At 50.9% G+C, this 24,174-nt stretch overlaps 1 protein-coding gene and 1 long non-coding RNA gene across 9 annotated transcripts in view; one reads left to right on the top strand and one right to left on the bottom strand.

Moving 5' to 3' along the window:
* Ctbp2 (C-terminal binding protein 2) overlaps positions 1 to 24,174 on the bottom strand; it is a 131,444-nt gene that overhangs the window by 11,124 nt on the left and 96,146 nt on the right. For 7 of the 8 annotated variants that reach the window (XM_087908333.1, XM_087908337.1, XM_087908334.1 and 4 more), the window contains 2 exons: positions 1,217 to 1,371; positions 840 to 984 (listed from right to left, as the gene is read on the bottom strand). In XM_087908333.1, coding sequence (XP_087764459.1) covers positions 840 to 984; positions 1,217 to 1,371 — 300 coding nt within the window. Of the gene's footprint in view, positions 1 to 839; positions 985 to 1,216; positions 1,372 to 3,686; positions 3,706 to 24,174 lie in introns of those variants that run through there. The other variant, XM_087908340.1, reaches the window with a different exon arrangement.
* Positions 3,862 to 6,784, top strand: LOC125413636 (uncharacterized). The gene is made up of 4 exons (XR_007235989.3): positions 3,862 to 3,950; positions 4,637 to 4,754; positions 6,190 to 6,379; positions 6,585 to 6,784. It is a non-coding gene; the product is annotated as an uncharacterized LOC125413636 (long non-coding RNA).

The following is a 24,174-nucleotide window of genomic DNA, read 5'->3' as shown; positions in this document are numbered from 1 at the left end:
AATTTGACTGCTTTCCCTTTTTACCTGAGATGTCTACCTTCCCCTGTGGGGCTGTCCCACAAATACACCGGAGACACAGACGGGAACTGCCAGGGTATAGCTTCCTCTGCCCCTTTCTTACCCTGGGGCTCGGACTGTGAGGGGAAGTCAGATCGTATCAGGGCTGCCTCAGCAGCCAGCACAGTGGGCATATCCCTGGGTGATGGACAGAGCTTTCAAGTCTAGCTTCAGGTCTGCTGGAGAGATGACTGTGTGAGGAAGATTTCCAGCCCCTGCAGCGAGGCAACAGCAGGTGGCGGGCCCGGGCCCAGGCTAGGAGCATTACCAGGCCAGGCTGCTCTGGCAGCCATCAGCACTTGGGTTTCCAGTTCCTCTGAAGTATTTCAAATCTATAAACCTCATGAATAAAGAGGAGGCATACTTCAAGAACAGACCAAATACTCTGACTCTGAGGCCTCTCCTAATGACCCCCTAAGCACAGCCTATGTCGACAGTGTACAGCAATTCTCAGGGGTGGACAAGGAGTCCCCTGTGCCATTCAGGTACTCCACCTCCCTGCCTGGCTTCCTACCCGCCTCCTGTGGTTTCCTCTGGGAAGACCCCTGAACGGGCAGGCGGTAATGATCTGTTTGTTTTGGTTTGCTCTGTGAGAGGAATTCACTTGTCTGCTTATCTTGTCAAGATCTTCCAGTCCCTGAACCTGCTTGGATCTCTAAGGCTGGGCAAAGAGCGGAGGCGTGGAAACACGAAGCAACCGTGATGACAGCTGCCCTGCCTTCTGCCCATTCCCTGCCCACTGAGCAAGGCTCCCAGACAGCCAGCGCGGCTCTGTGACTCACCGAGCTCACCAGCAGCCTTGATGTCCACGTTATCATAACCACTGCCAATTCGCACGATCACTCGCAGAGCCTTGAACTTCTCTAGGTCTTCCCTGGTGAGGGTGATAGTGTGGTACATCATGGCACCCACGGCCTCATTCAATACCTGTGGGCAGGGACAGGAGTCACGGGTCAGAGCCCCTGGGCACCCACAGAGCTTTTGTGAGCAGAATTATAAGATGGAGACACGGTGGAGTAAGTGCCCGAGGGTGGCACAGTGGGCTAGGGGCATCAGGAGTTCCAAACATGGCATTCCTGTGTATGGACATCATTCCTGCGTTTAATGACATCAGTTGGCCTGGAGCGACCCAGGTGGGGTGGGGTGTCGTGTCACCCACCTTCTCATGGATTTCCTGAGTGGACTGTGCATCGCAGAAGGCCACAGTGGCCAGGTCCTTCAGGATAGGCATTTCCACAGTACAGTCTCTGCCATCTAGCAGTGCCACGAGGGGGCGGGGATGCAGGGGGCCGTTCATGATCTGGGGGCGGATACCTATAAGGAGAGAGAAAAAGCGTGGTGAGTCCAGTGTGGGGAGGGCGTGAGGGGACACCCTAACCATCTCAGTGGTCAACGTCAAGGCAAGCAGAGGGCACACAAGCCTGGTGGAACCAACTGTGATGTCCAAGGCAGGACATGACATAGCAGCACCAGCTAAGGGCATAGGGTGTAGGGGTGGTGATGGCGTTCATAGATCACAAGTTTAATGACAGGTGACGTGCAAGGCTCTGATGTGAACTCACTTCACTCTAAGACCCAGAGGAGCAAATGATGTGGCTCACTTGAATTGCTCCATTAAGCCAAACTCTGGGCCAGTGAGATGGCTCAATAGGTAAGAACAAATCTCCAAACGGAATACAGCTTAGGTGCACTGGTCACTTCCCCACGAGGCCATTATGGAAATGGCCTAGGGATGGTTCTAGTCCCAAGTGCATATGATTCTCTGCTGGAGTCTGCTGGTCCTGCAGGATGCATCCCAGCTCAGGCACTGTTCCTCTCAACTGTCTATACAGCGGACAGGGCAGGTTCTGACTCCTAGCTGCCATGTGGTATGCCACCTTTTTGGGGTGACTTCTGCTGTGACCCTAGCAGCGGTGGGTTCCTATGACTCAGGGTAGGGGCGTGAGAATTAAAAATGTTAGGTAGGCGGAACAGAGATAAGAAAGTCACAGAGACACAGGATAGTATCGGGAGGGTCAGTCAGCGAATACTGAATTTTTCTTTTGACTTCTGAGTTCCCCATGTTTAATTTTCCATACACTTTTTATACCCCAGTACAGAAGGGGAGAGAAGGCAAAAGACTGCTTTAACATGATACAAAGGACAACTAGAACAGTTACTTGCTTCAATAGTTTGGAGACATCAAGCCAAAGGCCATACACCATGCTGAGGGATGTCTCTGGCCAGGGCTGTTGCCTCTCCGTCTTCGTGCGGAGGCTCGGGCAGTCCAGACCATTATTTCAAGCTGGACTATCATCTCCTTCCTCCTAGTCAGTCACCCTCTCTCACACAGGCTGCCCAAGGTATGGTAGGTTACGGCAGCTCCTGCCAGGGGAACTCTCTCAGATGTTATAGGAACATGGACTGCTGGAGCCACACGGCCTTTATGTGATTATTAATGTACCTAAAGCGGGAGCCTTTTGCACAAGCATGCTCACTTTCAGGCTCCACCTCTTTCCTGTTGAGCGTTACCTTGACTGATGATTGGTGTGGGAGGAGGGCCCAGCTCACTAGAGGCTGGACCGCCCCTGGGCTGGTGGTCCTGGATGCTATGAAGAAGGCAGGCTCAGTTCATGGGAGCAAGCCAGCGATCGGCATTCTTCTACGGCTTTTGCTTGAGTTCCTGCCCTGGTTTCCCTCAGCAATGGACTGTGATCTCAGAGTTCAGACTGAAAATAAACCCTTTCCCCCCCAAGTTGTTTATAGCTATGTTTCACCACAGCAACTGAACCCCAAGACAAGCCTCCCAACCAAAGCTCTGCTGTCTTTGAACTGCTTGGTAGGGGCCTGAGAAATCCTCTTGCATCACACGGGCTCGTGGAGCTAGTCACACACTGTAATGAGCAGCTGAGGAAGGACATGCTTTCATGATAGCTGTGTCCATCCCCCCCACCCTGCACCGCCACTGCACGTGGTGATACCCGCACACTATACTTGCACAGTCAGGACAGACAGTGAGCCCAGGGCAGAGAGAATGTTTTTGTACTAATCTTACGAGAACAAGCCACACTGACATGAATCATGGATCATCTTCTCAGATGGAAGGGTGGCCAGATTATGATGCATTCCTGGCATGCACCTGCTACTTGCCTGAGACATCGCTACTTTGCCATTCCCACTGGCAATGGCAAGGTAGCGAACAGGGTACACTTCAAGTCTTCACTGGCCCGTGGGTTGGTTCTACGAGAAACCCACTGGCCTCAATATTCCCCCGACCCTTAGAAGGAAGGGCCAGGTGAGATCCCCAGAGATGGCCACTGTCCCCAGGTCACAGAAGGGGAAGTGAGGTGGCAGTTGTTCATATATTCATTCTGTCAATCAGTTCCAGAGCACCAGCTGCTAACCAGATGCATACTCGAGCCGAGGTATAGCAGATCCTGATACAAGCCTGCCTTCTTTTTACGAAGAAAAGGGGTAAAATGGCCAAATTCCAAAAACATGGGTTGAGGGTCTGGCAGTTTCAGATCACACAGGTCAGAACTCCTTCCCCAGTCCTCCCAAGAAGCTTGGCTTTGGAAGGTGCTAGTAGGGTGGTTAAATTGTACCAAGCCAGAAGTTCGGGTTTTAAGTAAGTAGTGATTTACCCCCACCTTGCCAAGGAACACGGTGTCAGGAACAAGCCAGAGATCTAGAGCCATCCAGTACATCTGGAGTGGCTGAGAGCCACCATGTAAGATGTCCATCCAGAGTACTAGAGCATGTTATCGGTTACCCGGGTAACAGACTCCAGGTTGCCTAGTGATCGGTTCCCTCCTGATTGGCTTTCTTTTTCTTTGGTGAATCCCATCCTTTGTTCTTTTCCTTGGCTGAGGAGGGTCCACAGTACCCTCAGGAAACCTTAGTCAAGGCCTGAGGTATGAATCCCGGGGGAGAAGCCTCTGATAGCAAGGCAAAGGGGGAAGTGGTGGGGGCAACAGAGACCTGTTGGCTAGGGAAGGATGCTGAGTGGGGTGGCAGGGTAGGCAGCAGTGACAGCATGGAACCTGGCCCAGAGTGGCTGAGGATCTACAGGAACCACCTGGTTCTGGGTACGAGGAGGAGGGCTATGAATCTGTCCACTGCCTATCAGGGACCACAAAAATCAGAGCTAGAGCCCCAATGGTCTCAATACACAGTCAGCTCCCAGCAGGCCTCTCTCCCGCCTCTTTCAGCAGTTCGGACAAACGGCACCCTTTTTAGGGCGCATCTCAGTGTAAAGCATTTACATTAATATCACACACAAAAGACCCTCATAGGAGGGGACCAGTCTTCAGGTTGGCCCCTGGCCTGGAATCACGGCTCACCTCTTTAGTAGCTAGGGGAATTTGGGAAGGAAGCCCAAGTAACAGTATCCAATGAGGATTCCTTCCAAAATGGAGTTTAGGATCCCAGTTACCCAACACTGCTCATGGCTTTCCACATAGCCAAACCCTAAGACTGACAAGGGCCTGGCGATGCCGCCATCATTCCCAGCCTCCCACTCACTGGGGAAAACACCTGATAAAAAGGTGTCCAGTAACTATGCAAAATAATTATGTGTCCCTCTGACCCCCATCCACAGACTCGCAACAACTAGAATTATTATGGGAATGGAGGCAGTGCCTGCTCTTATATGGCCACTTTCCTGTGGAACCTAACCCTCCTGGCCCAGCATAGTTTCTTCATTTCTACAAAGTCAGGTGAGAAACCAGAACTAAGATGTGACGCGTGTAAGTGTGTATACCAGAGGCTTGGGTTTTACAATGCAAAACCAAAATTCAGGCCCAGGTCAGGGTGGGTGGGGGTCAAGGGTCAAACAAGCTCCAACACGTGGCTCAGCCTGAAGGCACCCGACATATGACTGAGCAGAGAGGAAGATGCCTCTCTTGTCCTGCCAACACATTTAAGCACCTTGAGAAGCCGTCTCCAACCTGCCAGTGTAGGGAGACACACAGCAGCAAGAGGTACTGGGAGCAGTAGAGCCTGCAGCATCTGGAGCAGACACAGCACCCCGCTCCCTGCTGGGACGCCTGGGAGAAACCGTTCAGATGGGATGTCTTGCTAAGAGTCACTACTTTACGTCATACCATCTGAAAGGTCAGAGAAGACCACTGTGACTAGGAAGCTCAGCTGTTGTCGGCACAGCTCTGAGCTCACAGGCCTTGTGGATTCAAGGCACCAGGGCGCAGGGCACCACAAGTCCTGCTGGGCTCTCCCTGCCAGGCGCTAGTGACCTTGACTCCTCTTGTAATGAGGAAGGAGCATGGTGGTCAATGTTTACCCACCAGGTAAATAAGGTGAGTCTGGAATGAAGCAGGGCTGTGTGGGGACAGTCCCAGGAGGACACAAGGACCACCACATGCATAAGGCACTAGAAGAGCTGCACAGTGGGGCGGTGGCCTGCTTAGAAGATCCCATAATCCCCTCAAATCTGAGGACTAAGCTGTGCTGGATTCTGAGACAGGCGTACTGTAAAATGCCTAGGATGAAGACTCACTGGTTGAGAGGTCACCAGTACTTCTAGAATAATGCTGGGGAACAAACACTAACAAATGCACCCTGGAAGGGCAAGGACAAGGCCCCATGAACTGGCAGAGATGGTTGATAAAGAACTGGCCCACTGCTACCGTCTAAGCCCCGAGGAGCTAGCTTGTCATGAGGCTTTCCCAGGAGAAGCTGAGGCCTTCTTAACTCAGGAGCTACAGCGCTCTCTGGGTGAAACTCTAGGAGGGCCACAAGAATGTCCCACTAAGCAGGTTGGTTTGCTTAACGCATCTTGTATCTTAGTGGGTTCCGGCTCAAGTGAAAAGTCTAGGCCCTCACGATCAGTCACCAGGTTGCTGCTCCAAATGCCTGGGTGGGCCCTGCAGGCTTCCTGTGACTGCAGCTAACCCAGCTTGTGTTTGGGTGTGACACCTTGCAGACTGCAAGTAGAGTCCCCTACTCGGGTGGGAACATGGTTGTTTCCAGTTTGGCAACAGGCGAACAAAGTCAGACTACCCGGCCTCCACAAAGAGACCAGCATCTACTGTGACTTCAACTGGCTTCGCTCAGAACCCCGGGACAGACATCTCTGCAGCTTGTCCAGAGTGCTTGAACACGGAAAACGACATGTACTTTCTCTTTCCACGACAGCCTCGCCTGCACGGATCTGGGACTGGGGCTCTGTCACCCGCCAGTCTCCAAGCAGCTGTGGAAGCTCCAAAATGAAATGTCTCCTAATGAACTCCTTGTCGCGAGAAGTCAGCCAGTACAGAGCACATCTCTGCCAACCACAGACTCAAAGTGGGTCCCTGAAGAACATTACCAGAAACTGACCAGGAAGGTATGTCAAAATGCACAGCCAAGGAAGGGCACAGGTGCCTCTGGTGTTTTTGCTAAGATGGGCTCCACGTCCTATTTCCCTGGTGGCCTGCCTCACCGGGGTGGTCCCTGGGCACCAAGGACATAAGATGGACATTGGGCGTATGGACCTAGTTATCTCTAATGGGTTAGATGTTTAGTCATGGACTTTCCCACTTCCCACACAGGTCCCTGGAGATGCCTCATCTGTGCTCGGGAAGGAGCATTTGACTATGAGCCTACTTCAATAAGTGGGCTTCTCCTGCAACCGTGTTCTGAGATCCCGTCACAGTCCCTCACATCTGAACCTGTGCTGCCTCAGCCTCTTAGACAGGTGGCCATGACACCCAGCTCGCAGCTGCAGAATAAACTCCAGGACTTGGCCAGAGATGGATCTTCAAATCTTAAATGCACAAACCTCAAGTTGGAAGGGGGTGCTTCCTGGTAACTAGCTCCCAGACCTGGGTAACTTCCTGCCCAAGGCTGGGCACTAAATCAACGCGGGTCCTGCTGACTCACTTTGCCTGCTCAGCTGTTGTGACCCCTGTGAGGTCAGCCCCCATTCATAGGCACTACAACAGTGACCTGAACACCAGGCTGGGCCAGGGATGAATCCAAGAAGACACATCAAGCCTTCTAGACAGAATACCAAAGCACCTCGCTTTATTGCTACCTTGGCGGGGAAGGTTGGTCTTCAGAGTCTGCGCTCACTGAGCAGACCCGCCCATCAATCAAAGACTCCCTTGTCAAGAACTACACAGGGCCAAGGATCTCACCAGGCAGGGTTGGTGCCTCCCTCCACGGGAGGTCTTAAGCTTGGAGGCCGAAGAAAAAAACTTATCATGATAGTGGCTGTCACCCAATGTCATTCTGTAGCACCAAGGAAGAGAAAAACTTCAAACTCCCTTTGATTTGACAAGGTGTCTGAGACCTATGCCTGGGGCTTGGCAGCTGGTCCCCGGAGTACTCAGCACCATAGCCTGGGGGAGAGAAGCTGTGGCTGGTGTGGGCGTGTGCTTCCCTGCCGTTTCTCCACAAGCTTTACTGGGGATACCTGGTCACTCTTCACGGTGGCCTGTGAGGCAACACGTGCCAATGGACATATCAGATAAGACATACCCTGGCCTGGATGTAAAAACAGGACTCCACAAAGCCACGTGAGTGTGACTTTCTCTGCAGGAACAGCCTTGAGGTGGCCTGCGGCTGGTGTCTCAGATGCCCTGAGCTTTGCATGCACAACCCATGGGCCAGACTCGGTGTGACGAAACCATGAGAGAGCGAGGGACTCTTGGGCTTCTGCCAAGGCACTGACTCAGAGGAATACCCTCCCAGAAAGCCTCAGGCAGAGAGAGAACCACACTTCAGCTATAATGAGCGAGGTCAGGAGGGCCAGGGAGCACACTGGCCCCACTTTGGGGCCTCCCATAGCCACCCACCAGCAGCCTAGGTAGGGTGACCCTTCCACATAGTAACTGGTCAAAGAACATGAGGAAGGAGGGCGACAGAGGCTAGAACCCAAAGTGAGTTCCTGTCAATCAAAGCTCCCAGACTATTTTTGCTAGTAATTCCCTGTGGCACGTGGGGTTTGTTTTACAGCACATCTGTTTCTTCCACTTTCAATCATGCCACGGGAGAAAGACGTGCTCCACTTCCTGCCAACGCACTAAGTCTGCTAGAGAAAGAGCAGCCTGGGACTTGTGTCCCGAGACACCTCTCTCCCCTTTCCTGTCATGAGACCGACCAGATTTTGTTGAATGGAACCATGCACAAGCCAGCCAAGTAAGAAACCACTCTTGCAAGCGAGCTAGCGGGACAGAGAGAACCACACACCTCTGCAGAGGTCAGGGGAGCATTGACACGGGAGACTAGCGCTGCTGAGGACAGTGGGAAGAACCACCAAAGACCATCCCCTGAGTACAGCCTATGCCCTGTGTTGCCCCGGAGCCAGGACGCCTGGGTGGATCACAGGCACATCCTTCCTGGCCTTAAAAAAAAATGCAAAGACACAAAATTCCAGTCTCCCAAGTCACCCATGCAGCTAGAACCTGGTGGCTTTGCTCTGGCCTCCAGTTACTGCCTTGCAGCCCTGGCTGCTTATAAGAAGGTGCATCCTGACAGGATGGGAGTAGTTCTCAGATGCTAAAACTGTGCCCATGGCAACAGAGAGAACGCCGAATGGGAACAGAAAAGAAACCTGTCTGAGGAATCTGGAAGTGGACAGGACACACACGGGAACATAGATAGAGCCCACAGGTAGTCTGTGAACATCAGAGGCCTATCTATCCTATCTTACCCCGATGTCAAGGTCACCCAAGACAGTTTTCACTATTTGGTCCTAACTGATCTGAATTATATATAGCCCAGGCTAGGCCAGAACTTGTGGCCTTCATGCTCAGACTCTCCTAATGAAGGCTGAGAGTGCCTACTGCATTCAAGTTACCTGTGGTCCCCCCTACTCAACACAGGAGCTTCGATCCAAGATAGGGGATAAAGGGGGAGGGGAAGCCTTGGCCAGACTGAGGAATCCATGAGGATATCCAGTTTCTTTTGGCCCCTGCAGGGCCTTTTGTGCAAAAGCCAGCAGGCAGCGCAACTGGGATAGCAGAGGCTTGAGTTCCCCATGCGTGAACATCACAAGGGCACAGTGAGCGCCACAGCTGACTCATGCCCAAGGACTGTGTCCACTGAAACCAAGCAACCTCATCCCCAGGAATGAAATACATGTTACCTTGTCCCTCCAAAGGGGGCTGGTGCCTGGCAGACCTGGCTCAGCACTCTCTCCACATCACCAAGGCCAAACGCCCATGAGCACAGATATCACTGACATTTTGAAGCTAGGGCAGCCCCTGAGGGCCAGCAGAAGAGAGAGAGGGCCCTGTCTGCTCAACTTTCTTCATTCTGCATGAGTTTTTAAGGCCCACAAAGAAGGTGACTCTTGAGAACCATTCGGGAGGCTTGTCATCTGTGAGGCCGGCAGGCAGACTTCCCGGAGTGCTGCAGCTCGTCAGGGTCCCCCACCCCCTCCTTTCCAAAGCCACTTTTTCTGTGTTCCAGGTTCAAATCCCCACATACAGAGAAACACTAGAACACACCAAGTCACATTTCTCCCGCTCTGTATTAAAGACATCTGACAGAAAGAGGCCAGCTTTGGAAAGTATAGATACAGGAAAATGGACCACAGAACTCAGCATTCAATTCTCCAGACAAGAGTTCCTATTGTCCATTCCAGCCTGGGCATGGGGGAACTACACAGGGACAGCCACTCTCCAGGGCCCAAAGCTATATAGGCGAGTCAAGCAGCATCAAACGGAATGAGGCTTTGATGAGCTTGAATGAAAATGACAAGGTAATAAAAATACAGGCAGCTGCTCTAACACAGGGAAGGCAAAAGATGCAACAGGGCGGGGTTACAACAAAGTACAACCTTTACCCTAAAGAAAGCAATCCCTTAGCTCGGCAGTCAAGGGGACACAGTCATTTAGAAGAAGCTCCCCAGCAATAAAAGCTCCTGGTCCAGTCCTGAGTGCAATGTTAGGAAGCTCCCAGCATCTTCTGTTTCTCCTTGTGTGCAGGCTCACCAGGAATGTTCTCTGTGTTCTGAACTGCCTGTTCCTCAGCTTCACAGGTTTTTTTCCTCTTTGGTCTATTTAACCTTGTCCTTGGTATAGCTGCTGATAGCTTGGCCCTTGGTCCTCTAGGGACCAAAGAATAGCTTGCATTTCATTTAACCAAAGGAGAATGCTCTGAGCTGTAAGGATGAAATTCCTCAGCTCATATAGAGTAAAGAGTTTGGTCATGTGGTCAGAGCAGCTTGGGGGCGGGGGGCAGGCGCGCAAGTGTAACCCTGATTCAGGCACCAGACAAGGACTGGCCAAACACCCAACAAGGGTCTATGGAGTCACACATAGGTCCTCCTTGTGCTTGCTCTACCTGAGAGAGGTGAGTGGGTCCAACCTGGAACTTTGGAACTTCAAGGAGGCCATGTTCAGCATCCTTACAACCAAAGAGCCATCCTCAGCATGCAGGAAGAGCTTCAAAGAAGTAGACATTTGATTGAGGGAATCACGGGAGCCCTGTGGGAGCGGTCCCCAACAGGATTTCGATTTCTATCAGGATCATATGTTCCTGTGGCATTAGAATCCAGGCAATGGCACACCACCACCGGATAAATAGCCATGGATTTTTTTTTTTTCCAACTGACCTTAAGAATCTTTAGTAACAGCCCTGGCAACGAGACACTAGAATGGAGCCTTCAGAGGCTTCTTCAGTGCACCCACATTAAGAAAAATAAGCAGGGAATCTGGGAGGTGGGTGTGGGTATGTGAGACTACGTTTCTCACATGGGAAAGAAACTGAACCCAGGGCCTAGCCTCGAGCCGAGCGTGGGGCAAGCTGCGCTTTGCTGGACTCAGGGAAGACGGGACAAAAAACGCTCGCCGTCACGCCAGTGTCTGCCTGATGCTCCTTGGCATCTGGCAGAGAGAGGCTCAGCCTCCTGGCCACGGGTGACAACATGTGACAGCCACTGGGTCAGTCGCCATGTCAGTGTGGGATGGAGAGTTGAAGCCCTAATCCTGTGCATCTGGCTGCCTTGCCTTGCTGTTCTGAACTGCTTGGTTGATGGGGTGGGGGCAGGCCTGGCAAACAGAAGCCGATTGTGTACACACATCCAACAAAGCAAACACTAGTATCCACACTGTGTCTAAAGAGCCAAATGAGACCCCTAAAAAAATCCCTCAAACAATGCTCCTGACATCACCTCACCATCATGGCAGGAAGAACTGGGGTAGGGGTGGGGATTAACTACTTCCCTGGCATTCCAGGGATTTCACACTGGTGAAATCAAAATGGAGAATCAGTGAGGCTGACCCTGCTACTAATGGGTAACATACACGACTCTACCTCAAGATCGGAGGTTGCCGTCTGGGCCCAGAGGCGGGGCAGCCTCCCAGCAATGTGCCTTGGGTCTCCGACGCTTTTCCCTTGGTCCAAGGCTGTCCTCTCTGGGGCTCGGCACCTCGGCCTGAAGCCATGCCTACAGACACACTATGAAGTCTCCCGCTGCCTTCGGCATACCCAGATCTGGCTGCAGACTCCATGAAACAAACCTGTCACCCAAATGCCATTCACAGAGCGGAAAAGCAGCCAGGAGACCGAGGCCCTGCCCGCCCCAGCCCCGACAGGGTAGTCATAATGCCACACAGAATGTACGGTAAGGAACAAGGATGACAACTGCTGCTCTGGGATAGATCATTTGACAGAGAAATTTATTTGCTGGCAGACTTCCGACTGCAGGCTTGCTCGGCACTGGCTCGCTGACATGCAAACGAAATAAAAATCAATATCCTTGGGTCTGTAAAACAGTGTGTCAACAATCACACTCCAAACAACTTATATAACGTCCCTCACCCCGTACCCGGATAGCAGTGAGTGTTTTTGTTCAAACGAAGCACAAAATAAACAGAAAGGGGGGGGGGAGGTGCACGCAGACAGCAATTCTGCAGGACCTCCTCCTTCAGCAAAACCTTTCCAGGACTTCAATGAGGAGATAATCTTTCTGTGATTATGACCAAACCCTTCCGTTGCTTAGCAACACATAATTAAGGAATATGTTTTCAGATCCGCTTTGCAAGCCCAGCCATTATCAGATGAAATTACTGGAGCAACAAATGTCATCGCCATGCAAATTAGTTGGTTGCAAAGAAAGAATGTTGGGCTGAGAGAGAAAGAAGGCATAGGCCCTCAAACTTATCAACTCCGCTCCTGGCACACATTTCAAAGACAAAGTATATAATCAGACTTGAAGAAAAAAAAAGTATAGCATTTCCTACTCCACTACCCTGTCCTATACACTAGGTATTTTTAAAATGTACCTTACAACTTTTCGAGGGCTTGGTAGTTAAGAGCACTTGCTACTCTTGCAGAGGATCTGTGTGCAACTCCTAGCACCTAGATCGGGCAGCTAAGTTCCACCTGGAACTCTGCTACCAGGGCATTTGATGCCCTCTTCTGGCTCCTGGGAGTCCTGGCACATACACGCATGCAGGCACTCATACATATACTCAAAACAAAACAAAAATTCATATAAAAATGTGAATTTCCAAATTATATATGTTGGAGGACAAAGGTGAAAAGAAAACTGACTGGCCTTTGCAGTCAAGACTCTAGGGTGCAACACTAACTGTCCAGAGGACGGCCACCAAGAAGTTCCACCACAGCATCCAATGAAAAGCACGCAATGAGTCAATCAGGCTTGGCTTCCGCTTTGACTGCTTTCACCTAGCTTCCAGCCCTTCAACGTGGAAACAGTGTTTTCCTGACAAACCAGGAAAATTCCCAACCGTATTTTACAAAATGAGAGGCTAAATCTGTTTTTTTTTTTTTTTTTCAAACGGTTCTAAGGGATTTCAACATGTTGCTTTGTTTAGCCCACAACTGTGGAAACAGACGCGTTCTTATCGGCAGTGGAGAATCTCCGCCTTTGCTACAGTGTTGCTGGCCTTGCAGAGGGGTGCTGTCTACACTGCCAGGCACTTTTAACCAGCAAATTATCCACGCACAATTTACAGGAGACATTCCATCAGGCACTCTTGACTTTTCCAAAGCTATCCAACGGAACTAGAGACCCACCCGTCTCTTGTATAAAAATGGGATAGAGTCTCAGAACAGTTTCTTGGGAAAGCAGCTACGTTTCACCATCAGGAGAGGAAATCTGCAAACTGGGGCTGAACCTGCTACATAAATCTGCAGAACTCAAGAGGAGGGAACTGACCCAACACTCACCTTGATGCTCTGTTAGGGTTGGGGGACACGGTACAGACAGACACATTATCTGCACTTTAAGCATGACTAGTGGGGAACAAACTATTCCCTTCTCGAACTATACCCTCCCCTGACCCCTTGGAACTCCCAGCCAAGAAGGGTAAGTTACTTGGTTCTGGAGTTAGCATAGTGGAGACGATGATGGGGGCCCCCGTCCGCCGGGCCACCTTCTGGTACGAAGAATGAGGTGTGTGGAGGCTCTGGCTCACTGGTGGCAGGGCAGATGGCTCCATGGAGGCTGCTCCAGGCTTCCGTAGGAGCTGGGGGCTGCCGTGGGGGCTGGGCAGTGGAGAAGCGGTCATACTGCGCTCCCTCTTCAGCAATTCCATGGGCACCGTGTATGAGGTGGAGTAGGCTGTTCTGGGACTTGAGTGAAGGGGGACGGAAGGGCCTGGATTAGTCAAGGCCACCCCAGCTTGTGAAGGGTATGAGGGAGCCAGCCGTGCTGTTAGGGCACAAGGGGTAGGAGAGTTATACCCAGAGTTGGAAGGTAAGTGTAAGGGTTGGGCCCCTGCCACCGGGGCAGAGTAAGTAGCTGCCGTCTCCAGGAGGTGCTGGGAAGGTGCGCTGGAGGGGCGGCGAGCTAGATCCCCAGCTCGGGAAGATGAAGTCGGCAGAGGTCCAGCGGGGTGAAACTGCAGGCCTGTGGCAGCCAGCGAGGCCAAGTCATTGGACAGCAGCTCGCTTCGGTGGCTGAAGCTACTGGACCGAGGGCGGGCTGGAGGGCCTGTCCGGTCCTGTCTCCGAAACTGCATCTCTGTCCTGCAGCTGCTGGCTAGGCGGCTCAGGACACGGGCCTGGCCTAGGTTGGGTGCCACAGACTTGATGTCAGCATCCTCCAGGGTGGCGAAGACGGCCGGGGAGTCAAAGCCTTGCTGTAAAAGAGCTGCCAGAGTGGCCTCTGCCACACCCTCTGCCCGCAGCAGGGCCAGAAACTCAGGGTGCACGGTCCTCTTGCTCCCAGGTCCCTGGAACGTAGACAAGTCAGCTTCATAATTCTCGTAAGTCAGCTTTGAGTGGATGTTTTCCGGGGTAGGCCCATAGCCTCTACTCAGGGAACCTGGGGCTACCCCGGTGCTATTCTCCGTAGGAGCAGCTGGGCTGGGGTCCACAACCAGGCATGTTGGGGCCACCTGTCTGGCAGGGGTGGAATCGACAGTTCTTTCACAGACATCATTGTAGACTTGACTGGGGGTCGGGGAGTACATGGGTACCTCTGTCCCTAACCTTGGATTAGGCTGTTCCCTTCCATATCTCCCAGGAGATGGAGCCCTGCCGTGTGTCCTTTGCCCATGCGGGACGGCTTTACCCCCAGATTCCCGGTACAGGAAACCAGTGTCCTGCAGAGCAGGTAGCTGGCCTTGTACCTGCTCCCATGGTACTCTGCTGCCAAGCACTCCGTAGCTGGGCACCGGCCTGCTGGCTCCTGGGTCCCGATAGAAGGGAGGTTCCTTGGGTACCCTGGTGCCCCTGGATGGGTCGCCATAGTCGTCTTGCGGCAGCATGGAGCCACGGCCAGACATCACTGCCTGTCTGCTGTCGTAGAAGGCGAAGTCAGGCCCGCAGCCCTTTCTTGATGACAGTGAGTTATAGAATGCTTCTCTGGATGGGTAAGGCTCTGTGTCCTGTGCGCAGTGGCTTAGCAGCTCACACCAGGTCCCTTCTCCAGGGCCATAAGGCAGAGAACTTCTCCTCCCTGGAGGCCCAGCATTCTCCCAAGGGACCTCATACCAGCCAGCAGCATCCCAGCTCTGAGAACGGCCGATATTGATGTGCCTGCTGGGAACCGGCATTGGCAGAGCAAATGACTACAGCAAAGGCGCAGGGAGGAAGCCTTTCTTTATAAATCTTCAATTACATACATCAAAACCAGACCTGGCCGCACGCGAGCCCTTCCGAGACGGCAGGAACGACCAACTGGGGGGTTTCTGTTTCAAGATACGACTTAAATTATTAATCCTCTGAAACCTTAGTAGGCAAAAAGCGGACTCACGGTAACTTTGCCTCACTCCTCAACGGTAGCCTGCAAGGTCTGTCCTGTGCGTCTAGCCCGGACAGGAGGCTGGACTCCAGCCTGCCGGGCCCCCTTTCCGGTGGCTGTGCTCACATGGTCCTCAGCTCTTGCAGGCATGAGGATTAGGAGCTAAATAAAACCCCTAAAGCTTTTGTTCCATGTGACATCTCAGACTGATGAAGCCGGCTGCCTGCTTTAGCCAGGCCTAACCAGCAGCTGGAAAAGCTCCCACGTGGCTTCTCCCCTGAGTCTGAACCCCTTCCATCTCTTGTCCCGGTTTTTTTTTTTTTCATCTCTCTTGGGGGAGCTCCTACCCAGGCCCTCTCTGCTGATGGCCAGAGAAACAAACTAGGACTGCTTAGCTGTCCATCCAGTCCTAATCCTGCCGCACACGACATTAATCCACAGCGCAGCTAAAGCAGATCAAATGGAGGCGTACGGGAGAGCCGGGCGGCTGATTCCAGAATGAGGGGTGTTCCGAGAAGCAGGCCTGTAAGTCCCTAGCTTTTAGGTTACACTGATCAAATCCTCACTGTAAGATGGTAAGACAGATTCTTTCAGTTCACCAGGGAATGAAGACAAAGTGCGGGTTAAGGCCTGGAATTCATCAGTGTAAGACAACAAGGGTCAGGCTGAGACGAGGGTCGGCCACCAAGGAAGAAAACTAGGGAACCAAGGCTTCCCTTCTCACTCTGTGGGGCATGTGCAGAGCCCCAATCCCCACAGCTCCCCAAACCTCTGTGTCACAAAAATAAACCAAGGAGGTGATCAAGGAGTATATTTGAATGAGATAATATAACTACACGCAGGCACGAGACCAAAGGTGTTCCTTCAACTTCTCCCTTAATCTAAGATTTAACTGGAACCTTCAACTAGATAAATACCAGCCGTTTAAATGAAAAAGTTCCTATGTGAGCAGTATGGAGAACTTCCTGTGGGGCAGGAGTCTGGGGAAAGCACCGCTTCTATGAAGCAGGTGTATAGGGATGCCACGCTCTCACTCTGCCTATGCCCAGTCAAATCATATCAGATTCTGGGAACCACTGCTGCTCCCTAAGGAGTTCTTATCCCATCAAACATGCCCAGAGCAGCTGTGACCAACCGTGTGACCCAAAGACTACAGACCATCGTGCTAATACCACTGCCCCCATGCCTGACCTAAATGTGACAAAGAGACCAAAATCCTGTTCCGGCTCCCCATGTCCTAGGACTCAAGAAGCCAGTGAAGAGCGGGGAAAGGCAAAGACTGCACAGCACCAGATTCCCACAAATGAAATAGGCCTTCTCTGGACACTGTCTGAAACCGATCCACAGCACGCTTCGGGGTAACAGGCAGAGGTAAGGACAGGATAACAGGCAGGAAGGCTAAGGGGACACACCTAAGCCAGGATTGACACTCTTGACAGCTAAGCAGGTACACTGAGAATATGACATACCAAAAAATAAAATAAAAAAAAAAGCCAGCAAACAGTGCAAAGCTAGGGGCAGACACCACACACACCAGCTCATTGCAGTTAATAGTACTTAACAGTCTATCGGGGTCCAGAGAAGGTAAGCTGGGGAGGCTTGTCACACAGGGTCTGTAGCCTTCAGAGGAAACAACTGCTTGGTGCTTGGGCATCAGCCTCAATCGTGACATGATACAGCATTAATTCCAAGAGGTTCGACCTGTAGTGTGGCCAGGCTCCTCCAGGCATAACTAGAATAATCTGGTCTGAGAACTCGCCCCTACCCTACTGGGGGGGAGGGAGAGTGTCAGTCAAGGTGTCTTACCAGTTTACTGCCAGGAGTTTTGGGGTTCAGAAGACTGCTAACTGGGGAATTTGCCAGAAACCAGCAATGACTCTTAGGCAGCACTCCCCACCACCACCACCACCCAAGAGCGTGAAGGTGTGATCACAAGGGCAGGCAGGGCGGCAGTGGAAGACAGACTCAGGTCTGGTGTCCCGCGGCAGAACCAGGCCCAGATTCTGTTCTCAACAACCTCCAGCTGGTTCTGTTTGGAAGCCAACCAAACTCACAAAGCCTCGGCTTTGCAACTCACCAAATATTATGACAGATGTTTCCTTCTGTGAGAGAAACACCTATACCTGGACATGGGCTTTTCCGCGCACTCTGGAGGTTGCCCCATCCCCGCCCCCCACAGCATTTGAGAAAGTCCTGATTTCCCGAGCAATCCGCCTAAAAGGGGCAGGATGGGTCCCGCTTCTGAGAGGCAATGAGTTCCATGGATATAACTTTCTAACCCTACAAGAGTCCCCTCCACAGAAGATCATATAAAGTAAAAGCATGATGCTTGCTGGGCAGTGGTAACCTTTAATCCCAGCACTCGAGAGGCAAAGGCAGGTGGATCTCTGTGAGTTTGACACCAGCCTGGTCTACAGGCTCCAAAGCTACAGAGAACCCCAACCCCCTCCCCCCTCCGCAAAAAAGAACAAAAAACAAAGAAACATGGTGCTTGTTTAAAGTAAGAAACAGGGGCTGGAGAGATGGCTCAGTGGTTAAGAGCATTGCCTGCTCTTCCAAAGGTGCTGAGTTCAATTCCCAGCAACCACATGGTGGCTCACAACCATCTGTAACGAGGTCTGGTGCCCTCTTCTGGCCTACAGACATACACACAGACAGAATATTGTATACATAATAAAATAAACAATTAAATAAATAAATATTAAAAAAAATAAAGTAAGAAACAACCCATGCTCTGGAGACGAAATAAACCTGAAAAAAAGAGTTTAATGTGGGGGGGTGCGGAGACTGCTCTTTCAGTGGTCTGAGTTCGAGTCCCAACAACCGCATGGTGGCTCATAACCATCTATGGTACGATCTGATACCCTGTTCTGGCATAAAGGCATACGTGTAGATAGAGCACTTGGATACAAAAAATAAATAAAATCTTAAAAAGAAAATTCAATGTGAAAGAGCCAAACTTGCCAACTCAGGGCTTCAAGGAGTGTTTGCTGGAAGTTTGTTCTTGAATTCTGTGCAACAGAATTCTCAAAGGATGAAGACAGTTTCAGAAGCTCAGGGAAAACTGGCAGATGAGGGCCAAGGCACCCCACAGGCGGTCCTCAAAAGAATCTCCCGCCTTGAAGCACCTCATACCTAGTCAGATGTGCAAACACTTTAAGACTCTCAGAAGGCTGACCGAGAGTCTAACTGCCAAAGAGACAAGATCCGGCGGTGCATTCAGCTAATGTCAAGGTCATTTGAATATAAAGGTCAGTTAGCCCTTGTCCAGGTGCCCATGCAGGTCACTGCCCACCTGGTGGCATGATGCATCTGGGTAGCTCTCACCAGCTGGCCCCTGCCTGGAGCACCGTGGAGCTATCTGCGGGAATGGTGGCGCACGAACACCAGGCATCCAGGCCTGGCGCTCCTCTCCCATCTGGGCCATGCAAGGCTCTGGGAATGACCTGCTGAGGGGAACGGGGTCTCCTTGTCACCGCTGGATACCAGGATGACGCCATGGCCATGGTCTACAACCAGCAGCTTCCCAGGGTTGCCTTCCAGCTGAGACAGAATAAAAACAAGCCCAGACCATGCCTACTTCCTACTCCAATGGACAGACTGTGCTTGGGTTTTTTTTTTTTTTTTTTTTTTTTTTGAAAAACCCCATTCTATGTAGATCAGAGATCTAGAGTTTGTGTTGAAATGCAGCTCTCTAACTTGCGGGGGGGGGGGGGGGGGGGGGGGGTGGGGGGGGGGGCGCGGGGCGGCGCTCTCTTGTGAGAAATGTCCTTTACATCTTAAAATGTAAGGTGTTACTCTACAATGCACTTTGAAAACAGCCACAGGCCGCGTTGCGGGGTTTGAGGACACTGTTATTCAAATGACAGGAGTGAATGAGCAGACTTGTGGATCAGGTCAGTTTAGCTGTTAAGGATAAAGTGCATAGCTTTCAACACGGTGGCATTCTCTCTACTTACAGGCCTGGGAGCATAATCACCCTGCTCCAGACAGACAATGGGCGGGGGAGGCGGGACTGGTGTACGGGCAGGGCATGGGCTGCAAAGATCTTCCGTTGAGCTGGAAGAATGAGCGTCCACCCTCTTCGTGGATCTTGGGAGAAATTGCTTCTCCCGCTCTAGGTGCCAGCGGGAAGGGAAGAAGCATCATGGTTTACACAGGCCTCTCCAACCAGGCTGTGGAGAACGGAGCCAACACTTGCTCCAGCCTCTGAGGGGCACACAGAAGAGGGTGTGGAGAGCCACCATGCACAAGCGCATTCCACATTCATGGACTCTTTCGCAGCCTAGTGCTGGGTGTTGCTGGATAGAAAAGGGAAGTTGCGGGATCAGAAAGGCACATGGACACTCTCTGTAGACAGAAGAATCAGGGACACAGCCAAAGCAGGTAAGCTCATTAGCAAGAGATCCAGTCACTACTCAGAGCATGTCAACAGTCTGAGCAGTATGACGTAAGTAAGCCGAACTGCAGAGGTTTTGATGGACACCCTGACACTTGCAGGGAAGGGCATGATGCAGCGGGTCAAGTGTGTCTTGGGCTTCTGATTCACCACAGTCCACGATCTGTAGGAAATCATTGCCCTAAATATGGCCAAGAAGAAGGAAACGCACCAATAAAAAGCCAGGCTGGGAAGAGGACCGGCTGGCTGTAAGGCACCATCAGGAAGCCCGAACTGAAGTAGCAATGGAACCCGGGGATGGTGAAAGCAGCAGCCAAAAGACCAAACCAGAAAACGCAGACCCTGCCAGGGTCTCCAATGGCACCACACGTCCCTAAGTCCCAGAGAACCTAAGCATCCCACATTCGACTAGAGATGTGATGAGCACAGACAGCCATCCAGGAACAAACTGACAGGTACACAGAGAGAGTTGCATTTGTAGTGGCAAATGATTAAGGGAGGGTGAATTTGACTCTTAGCAGCAAAGTGGAGTCCTGGGCAGAGAAGACTACGCACCTACTCCCCAGGTGTCAGTGAACAGGTAGGGTCACTGCTCCAATTCATTTGCTCAAATAAGACAAGACGGGAGTTTTGTCGCACGCAGACTATGGCTTGGTCTTCCTGTCCGAGCATTTCTTTACAATGCCAAGCATTATACAAACAGTTGTTTGTATTGTAGAGTTTTGAGCCATGTCTAGTTGACTATTGTATATTTATTTACACAGCTAAAGTAATTGCAGCTAATCACTTAATTACTGGAAATGTGCATAATTGCCTGATCTCAACATATAATTAAAATGTATAGCAACATTATGAATCCCATTTTTAAGACGTAGGTTGGGGGGGGGGTGGTCCCGAAAGACAGTGTATTAAAAATGATCAGGAGAACTTGTGGACAACAGCATTTGAGCCTGGTCCTAAGCAAAACAGAACAAGTCACAAACGCATAACGCATTCAATTAAAAAAGGACAGGTCAAAGACACCAAACAGCATCTTCGATGTGGAAATCCAAACAAGGAAACCAAGCACAGAACAAAATGATCCTGGTCCTGGCCCTTGTACAGGTGGTGTGGGCTCTGAGGGCCCCTCCCAGGCAAGACGGGCAGCTGGAGAAGTTCCATCAGCTGAGCCACACTAGCCAGGCCCTCAGCTGGGTTTGGTCATTTTGCTACTCAGGCTCCCTCAACAATCCAGAAGCATCTTAGGGATGCGGAGACCACACAAGCGCCTTCTTGGGTGAAGGCTGTGCCGATGTGCTTCACAACACCATCAGGTCCAACTCAAGAGTGGAAAAGCACTGCCCGTGAAGGCAAGCTGCCCACACCTGCAGCACCTGCTGCTCTGTGGCCTTGGTGACCGAGCAGACACAGAAAAGCCATGCTTCTTTTTTTTCCTCTGTGCTCACGAGACTATTCGGGGGGGAGGGGGGGATGCCGAACTTTTACATAAAAGCAGTTCATACCACTTCCTTGTATTTAGTTATTTATGTATTTGTGTTGCTTATCACAACTCTGCTGGTAGCGTTCTTGGAACCCGCTTTCCACATTTCCAAAGAAACACTTAAACACAATAAAGTAAAATAAATAAATTAAAACACAATAAAATACCTACTTCGTTATATTGTTTTCCAAATAGCATCCTCAACAGCTATAGGGAAAGGAATGCACCCAGGGTGTGATTCTACCCTAAGCCACCGTGAGAAGGCCTAACAAAGCCTAACAAAGGTCATGGGTGAAGCGGCAGTGGAGTGCCGCAGTTCTCCAAACCCAAACCCTGGGTTAGCTCTGCATGGTCTGTGGCCCACAAATATTTGGGGGAAACCAAAGTAGCACTGGCATGACCGAATAGGGTATTCAAATGCACCCGTTAGTACAATCCACAAATGGACTGCGTCAATTATGTCAGCAAACCAGAGAGAAGAAAGCCAGCGCCTAAATTATACATCAGAGGGAAAGCAGGTTACAATCTAGGGATGAACAGCCCATGTGATCAAAGGCAGTGCCATAATTATTCCATACAACGTACTCCAGGATTGTCTGAGAGCAGGCATCAAGAAAACCAGCCGAGAACAAATTACAGATATCAAAAAGGGTCGATTACAAAAGCACATTCAAATCTGGCTTTTAAGTTAGCCTGAAAGATTTTATTATTTCAGTTGATTTGGATGGAGTCCCAGCGACTTTGGCTGCCCCCTCAACATGGAGCAGAGATGTTCTCTGGGTGTGTGTGTGAGTGAGGGGGTCCACAGTCCAAGTCTGGGTATAAAGAAAGATGGGTATAAAGGAAGTTTCTGGACATTGTACCTGGCATTTACTCTGAGCAGAACACACAGGTATCCCAGAGAGAGAGAGAGACTGGAAAGGGCCAACAGGTTTCAGTGGAGAGTTCTAGAGGAAGAATCCTCACAGGGAAGAAGCTAAGACTTTATGACCAGCTCCTGTGGCATGGAGAGAGTCTTGCCCAACTCTGGCAAGGGATCCCAGAATCAGGTAGGTGGGCAGCAGGTGTGTGATTGAAGGCAGTTCTCCAAAACCCAGGACACATGTGTTCATTCATTTAAAAACAAAACCAAGCCAGATATGATGGCACACACTGAAAAACCCAGTACTAAAGAAGATGAGGCAAGAGGATCGCTCAAGGACAGCCTGGTACACACAGCAAAACCTGATTCTAAAAAACAGCAAGCCAACCAGCCCAATGTCCCTAAGGGACAGGGAGGAATTCTCCATGGGGTGAAGTACTATATATAGGAAAGGACAGAGTAGTTTGATAGGCTCTCTGGAAATCTATGCTAAAAAGACAGAGCGAGAAGGCAAACCAATGTGTGCTGTGGAGCAGCTACACAAGACCTGAACTCTGGGAATAGCTAAAGAAAGAAGAACTGTCTTGGAAACCAGGCACAAATCACCAGCAAAATGGGCGCTACCTATCCAGGCTGCTGAACGTGTGGCTAGGACATTCAGTTCACACCTGCAACGGTTGGGACTTCCTTAGACTTTGGGCGAACAGGATCACAGATGAAGGGCTACACCTGGCAAACTCGAAACACAACTGCTCCTGGTTCTGCAAAACCATGCACACGTGGATGAAGATGCAACTGAACTTTCGGTTATAAAGCGGCCCCGGGGATGTGTGAGAGCGTGGTGAACGACGGTCAGGACAGAGGACACGATCCATGGCTGGCCCAAGCTGGTCCCAGTGGGTCGCAGGAGCACCTCACTGCTGTTCTTGGTTCTCATTTGTCATCTGTAGTGGGCGAGTTCTGGGTGGCATCTTACAGGATGCCAACCTCGTCAGGTCAACTCGCTGAGGCTTTCTGGCAACCCAACCTCCATGAAGCCCCTTTCTGCTAGAAGTTCAAGTCAGTTTCTACAATCGGGTGAGTTCAGACTGTGGACTGTTCTGCGAAGTCCCAAATCTTCAATTTCTGCCACAATGATGCCACCCACGTCTATAAAAGGCCAGTATTTGAGAGTCTCTTCAGACTAAAGAGACAAGACACCCAAAGGCAATGTACAACCCCGGATGGCTACACACAAATGGACACGATAAAAACAAGATAGCTACAAACAGACCCATGTGGGAGACACCACTGTGTAATCTGCATCGGATGGTATCTTAGGGAACGATTACGCTATTGTGGTTATGTAGGAAACTATCCTAACAGGAGACACATGCCATGGGGTGGTGACAGGAAACCGCTGCCATCTACAAGCTTGTTTCAGATGCTTCTGGAAGCAATTCACATAGCAAACCAGACACACACACACACACACACACACACACACACACACACACACACACACACACACACCCTTATACCTCATTAAAGGCAATCAAATGTTCCGTTAGGAAATGCAGCTGAAAAAAGTACAGGCACTTGTGACACTAGCCTGTCAATCTTTCTGTAGGGTCTAAAACGTGTTGTCAGATACCCAAAGCAGAAATTTAATACTTTTAATGTTTACTTTTAAACGTCAGTTAAATGCAGAGTTCCGTAAAATAAACTACAGCAGAAGCCAAGGGACACGGTTGGATTGGGTAGGGGGTGGGACTCTTGCACAGTCTGCACAGTGCTCAGGGGCTGTCTCAAGTAAAGTGGCTTTGATGTCCCCATCCCATGTGGCTTGAGCTACATCTATTTAAAGGACAAGCAATTCCATATGGGTGGCTGCAGGGGAAAGAGCGTGGGGGCCCGGGAGCTGGTAGGGCAGCTATTGCCTGTGTGCCCTGTTACAGACTGGATAGGGAATGCACCTACCACACCAGGCACCAAGGCTAGACCTGCACACACTCCCAAGAACCCCTAGGCAAGGTTAATCCTGAAGCACTGATTCTGAGCTGACATAGCTGCAGGCTCGGGGTTCTTTGCTACTAATTAGGAAATGACAGTGCTTAATCAATGTTTCAGAGTTTTATCCCCAGGTTTCCATTAGATTTTAATTATGTTTATTTTTCCTTTCATGAATAAAACACTTCCAGACATTTTCAAAGATACCGAGGACTTGAAAACATCAAGAGGGGCAAGAGTGGGCT

The sequence above is a fragment of the Myodes glareolus genome, chromosome 7 (genome assembly GCF_982192425.1).
Source record: "Myodes glareolus chromosome 7, mMyoGla1.1, whole genome shotgun sequence".
Classification (NCBI taxonomy): domain Eukaryota; kingdom Metazoa; phylum Chordata; class Mammalia; order Rodentia; family Cricetidae; genus Myodes; species Myodes glareolus.
This window is presented reverse-complemented; position numbering and strand designations above follow the sequence as displayed.